The sequence below is a fragment of the Jaculus jaculus genome, chromosome 14, assembly GCF_020740685.1.
Source record: "Jaculus jaculus isolate mJacJac1 chromosome 14, mJacJac1.mat.Y.cur, whole genome shotgun sequence".
NCBI lineage: Eukaryota > Metazoa > Chordata > Mammalia > Rodentia > Dipodidae > Jaculus > Jaculus jaculus.
This window is the reverse complement of record NC_059115.1, coordinates 8,838,449-8,844,648: the sequence shown is the minus strand read 5'-3', so window position 1 is coordinate 8,844,648 and position 6,200 is coordinate 8,838,449. Positions and strand designations below refer to the sequence as shown.

Below are 6,200 nucleotides of genomic sequence, written 5' to 3'. Positions count from 1 at the left end.
AGATACCAGAGAATTCAAAAAATACTAAGGGAATACTATGAAAACATATACTCCACTAAGTTTGAAAATCTGAAAGAAATGGATAATTTCCTGGATTTATGTGACCTACCTAAATTAAATCAAGATGAGAATAACCACTTAAACAGACCTATAACAAGTATGGAGTTCCAAGCAGTTATCAAAAATCTCCCAACTAAATAAAGTTCAGGATCAGATGGAATCACTGGTGAATTTTACTTAACCTTCATGCAAGAAATAACACCAATGCTTCTTAAATTTTCCCATAAAATGGAAAAAGAAGGAACCCTACCAACTCCTTCTACAAAGCCAGCATCACCCTGATACCAAGACCAGGCAAAGAGAATAAGAAAAGAAAATTATACACCAATCTCCTTCGCAAACATAGATCCAAAAATTCTCAACAAAATATTGGCAAACAGAATACAAGAATATATCAGAAAGATCATTCACCCCAACTAAGTAGGCTTTCTCCCAGAGATGCAGGTATGATTCAACAAACACAAATCAATAGATGTGATGCATTATATAAATGGACTGAGGGACAAAAATCACATGATTCTCTCAATAGATGCAGAAAAGGCATTCGATAAAATCCAACATCCCTTCATGATAAAAGTTCTACAGAGACTGGGAATAGAATGATCATGTTTCAGCATAATAAAGGCTATTTATGACAAGCCTATGGACAACATATTGCTAAATGTGGAAAAACTGGAAACTTTTCCACTAAAATCAGGGACAAGGCAAAGGTATCTACTGCCCCCATTTTAATTTAATATAGTACTGGAAGTCTTAGCCATAGCAATAAGGCAAGAGACCCATGTAAAAGGGATGCACATTGGAAAGGAAGAGGTCAAGATATCATTATTTGCAGATGACATGATTCTGTACGTAAAGAACCCTAAAGACTCTCCCAGCAAAGTGTTAGAGCTGATAAACACCTACAGCCACGTAGCAGGATACAAAATAAACATACAGAAATCGTAGCCTTCCTATATGCTAACAACAAATACAAAGAAGATGAAATCAGAGAATCACTCCCATTTACAATTGCATCAAAAAAATTAAATAAAGTACCTTGCAATAAACCTAACTATGGAAGTGAAGTAACTCTACGATGAAAACTTTAAAACACACAAACAAGAAACTGTAAAAGGCACTAGGAAATGGAAAGACATCTCTTGTTCTTGAATCAGAAGAATCAATATTTTGAAAATGGCAATCTTACCAAAGCAATCTACACATTCAATGAAATCCCCATCAAAATTCCAATGGAATTCTTCATGGAAATAGAAAATAAAACAATCCAAAAATTCATTTGGAAGCACAAAAAACCCTCAAATATCTAAAACAATTTTGGGCAACAAAAATAAGGCTGGTGGTACCATCGTACCTGATTTTAACGTATGCTACAAAGTCATAGTAACAAAAACAGCATGGTATTGGTACAAAAGCAGATATGTAGATTAATGGAACAGAATAGAGGACCCAGATGTAAGCCCAGGTAGCAATAGTCACCTGATATTTGACAAAAATACTCATTGGAGAAAAGACAGTCTCTTCAGCAAATGGTGCTAGGAGAACTGGATATGTATCAGCAGGAGAATGAAAACAGATCCTTCTCTCTCTCCATGCACAAAAATGAAGTCTGAATGGATCAAAGACCTTAATATCAGACCTGAAACTCTGAAACTGCTAGAGGAAAATAGGGGAAACCTTTCAACATATTGGTCTTGGCAAAGACTTTCTGAATATAACTCCAATTTCTCAGGCAATAAAACCACAGAATAACTGCTGGGGCTTCATGAAATTACAAAGCTTTTGTACTGCAAAGGACACCGTGAATAGAACAAAGAGGCAACCTACATAATGGGAGAAAATCTTCGCCAGCTATGATAGAGAATTAATATCTAGGATATACAAAGAACTCAAAAAATTAAATAATAAGAAATCAAACAACCCAATTAAAAATGGGCTATGGAACTAAATAAAGAGTTCTCAAAAGCAGCAATGCAGATAACATATAATAAACATCTAAAAAAAGTTCTATATTCCTAGTCATCAGAAAAATGCAGATTAAAACTATGTTGAGATTCCATCTCAATCCTGTGAGATTGGCTACCATCATGAAAACAAATGACCATAAATGCTGGTGAGGATACAGAAAAAGAGGCACTCTTCTGTGCTACTGGTGGGAATGCAATCTGGTACAGCCACTGTGGAAATCAGTGTAGAGGTTCTTGAGAAAGCCAAAAATAGGTCTAAAATATGGCCTAGCTATAGCACTCCTAAGGATATATCCAAAGGACTCATCTCACTACTTTAGAGATACTTGCTCAACCATATTTATTGCTGCTCTATTCACAATAACCAGGAAATGAAACCAGCCTAGATGTCCCTCAACTGATGAGTGGATAATGAAGATATGGCACAATTACACAATGGAGTTATACTCAGTGGTAAAGAAAATTTAGTTATGAAATTTGCATGAAATGGATGGATATGGAAAGGATTTTAGTGAGTGGGGCAACCCAAGCCCTGAAAGCCAAATGTCACATGTTCTCTCTTATATATGGATTCTAGGTATAAATGATTGGACTTCTTTGTGAGTAGGAAGAAAACTCAGTAGCAGGACATATAAAGGGAATAGATGGGAAGGGGACTAAATAGGATGGTATTGTACATATGTAAGTAGAAGAACAGATTAATGGGGGTGAAAAGTCCTAATTGAGATCAGAGGAAGAGATTGAGTAAAGGAAAGGTGGAGGGAGGGCTAATCAAAATCTAAGAGGCTATAAATAAGTCATGTGGAAACCTACTTTTTTGGACCATGGAACACTCAGGAACCATAGATTGTTACTAGAAAATTTTCAGTGCCAGGGATGGGATACCTTACACTGAGTTGTTGGCCAGGGAGGTCCTTGATGTCCCCAAAACATTATAGGCCATTGGCAAGGCCCTTGGTTTTCCACCAGGAATAGATGGTAAGACCCTATTGCTGAAGACTCCACATACTTGGGCTGCAAAGTCAGTGAGAAACCCTGTTGGAGCTGAGATGTAAACCAACTCCATGTAGACTAGCTGACAGAAAGCTGGAAAAAGGCATGCTGCATGCGGTTCAATGGGAGAGAGAGAAATCACCAGTGGAGATACTTAACAGTGGACACTGCAAGCCTTATATTTGGCCAGCCGGGCTAAATGAGCCAACGGGTACAATAGTGGCATGTCTGTTGTGGAGAAAACTAACCATTCTCTAATTGTACTGGAGGCCCACTCCATGGGAGGGAATACATCCCTGATGCTGAAAACCTACCACAGGGGTAGTCAGGAGCCCCAAGGGTGTAACGTCTGCTGCTGTCTGGCTAAGTGTATATACTGTGATTATCAAACTGCCCAGTAAAGACTTCTCTTAATGTTCATACACTTATATTAATGCTACTCTCACTTTTGGTTACAGAAGCTTCTCTTTTCAGATGGAAGTGACCTTGGGATGACTCAGAAGGCATTATGGTGCTGGAAAGAAGTGACCAGAGTGCTCAGCACTGCAATATCTCTACCACACATCCAACGCTCAGGGTCCATTACAGAATAGGTGGCTGAAAGAATGTAAGAGCCAAAGGAAGGGTAGGACTCCTTACAACGTGCTCCTCCAGACACAAAAGGCTTGGATATCCATGACCTCATAGTGCCTGACACTACCTACACAAGACCATCATAATAGGAGGTAAAGATCATGACATCAAAATAAAAGACAGGCTGATTGAGAGGGGGAGGGGACATGATGGAGACTGGAGTTTCAAAGGAGGGAGTTGGGGGGAAGGAGGGAATTTCCATGGGATATTGTTTATAATTATGGAAGTTGTTAATTATAAAAAAGAAAAACCCTCTAAACTAGAAATTAAACCCTTACTTTCAAAAAAGGTCATAGACGGTAATATACATAGTTTAACATTTTTGAAAGTCATGAGAAACCTAGAGGCTGCCATGGATGTTCTAAGACATTTATTTTTGGTGCTCATAACTTAGTGGAGAGCTGTGGACATGCACAATTGAAGACATAGCTGCTACTGAACATTCCATGGTGTTCAGCACATCTGCACAAAACTGTATTTTCTGCAACATCCTCCCATTGTATCATGATGAAACACAATTTAACCATGGTTTCATAGCACTGGAGTCTGAAATCTCAATCCAGTGAGTATCTCCTATGGCATCTCTGCAGGGCAGAGGTCTGATGTGATGTCAAGATCAGCTACTGAATGTATTTTGAATACATGTACTTCTCAGTACAGAACGTGATGAAGTAAGTTGCAAAATGACTTTATTATTCCTCATGAGTAAGAAAGGGCAGATGGTTGGGTAGCAGGATGAAAAAATAGCATTAATTCCTTCCAGTTTTGGGCTTTTGTTGGGTGTATAGAATTCACAAAGGGTGATAAAATTATCTAACCAATAAAAGAACAGAAAGAAACTTGCCAGAAATAGGATGCTGTGTGTGGCCTTGGTTTCAGGAGATGTCTGGGAGGAGAGGCTCTGGCCATGGACATGCCAGGTTCTCCTACGATGTCTGAAAAGGAGATTCACCATGTAGAGGCTGGTTGACATCATGAGGACCACAAGGAGATCATGAGCAAATATGACAATGAAAAATGGCCATGAGTCCTCATCCCTAAACTCCCTGGTTTGACAGAAAGCATGATCATATCCCTGGCCAACAAGGCTGGCATTGTTCTTGGCTATTACAAGATGAATGGCACGAACATATATGAGCGTGTTGATCACCCAGGAGAAAAATAAAGATGGCAAGATCCATGTAGAGAGTTTAGGTTTCACCCATGCCCACTTAGCGTTACTGGGACTGATGGTGATGGCTTGAAATGTACTCAGAATAGAGGTAGTACAGATGGAAAGACCCCGGGTAACTCTGTAGATATACAAGACTGCCTTACAACCAGCATCATTGAGAAAACGTCTCACTCCAAAAGATGATGCAATATAAGGTATCAACAAGAAGGCAACTGTCAAAATATTGACCATTGTCAGGTGCATGAAAATGGAATCTATGGGTTTCAGCAGATAACGTTGAGCTAAGAAGATGTACACGTAAGACAGGAAGAGCAATGAGTTCCCTATGACCGCGATACAGAATTCAGATGTGAGGAAAATCCCCAAGGTCATGACACTTGGAAACATGATCAGAATGATGCTTTAGATATTATCAGGTTTGTCTGGAGTACATTGAAAAGAAATGGACTGTTCAAAAAGAATTTTTAAAATAATGTTTGAGGAAAAATATGCAAATTTACAGTTCACGAGTAGAGTGAGGTGGGGCAATATCTAATTCCTTTGTATTTTGGGTCCAGAGATCACATTTTGGAATTGGATGTCAGGGATTCTTGAGACTCTTACAGAATACAAGGATCTGAGCATCAGGGAGAATTAAATGTAAACACTCTGAATTCTTCTGTGTGAAGCAGGAGGACATGTTGGCCTGTTGAGAGAGAAATTTGCATATCATTAGCCATTTTAGTTAGGTATACTAGATTATATTTTTTCTTTTGTTGTGTTTCAAAGCTCTAGCATTTCCAAAGTGCATGCCATATATATATATATTAGAAAAGCATAGACAGTAATACATTAACTTTTCTTGGCACCTCATAACCTAATTTAGGGCTACCAGCGATGTTCTAAGGCATTTATTTATTTATTTATTTTTAAAATATTTTTTGTTCATTTTTTATTTGTTTGAGAGTGACAGACAGAGAGAAAGACAGATAGAGGGAGAGAGAGAGAATGTTCCAGCCACTGCAAACGAACTCCTTAGGCTTCACAGGCAAGCGCTTAACCGCTAAGCCATCTCTCCAGCCCCTAAGGCATTTATTTTTAATGGAAACTTTATTTATTTATTTATTACAGAGGGAGAGAGAGAGGCAGAATGAGTGAGAATGGGCATGCCAGGGCCTCTATCCACTGCAAATGAATTCCAGATGCATGTGCCACCATGTGCATCTGGCTTACTTGGGACCTGAGAATCAAACATGGATCCTTAGGCTTCGCAGGCATGCACCTTAACCACTAAGCAATCTCTCCAGCCCATAAAGCATTTAGTTTTAGTGTTCCTTACTTAGTGGAGAGCTGTGGACTTGCACAAATGAAGATAAAGCTCTACTGACCATTCC

At 38.8% G+C, this 6,200-nt stretch overlaps 1 protein-coding gene across 1 annotated transcript; it reads right to left on the bottom strand.

Moving 5' to 3' along the window:
- Positions 1 to 4,269: 4,269 nt before the first annotated feature.
- LOC101610025 (vomeronasal type-1 receptor 3-like) lies at positions 4,270 to 5,199 on the bottom strand. Its single transcript, XM_004672800.3, has one exon. It carries the CDS (start codon positions 5,197 to 5,199, stop codon positions 4,270 to 4,272), a length of 930 nt encoding a protein of 309 aa, XP_004672857.3.
- Positions 5,200 to 6,200: the final 1,001 nt, after the last annotated feature.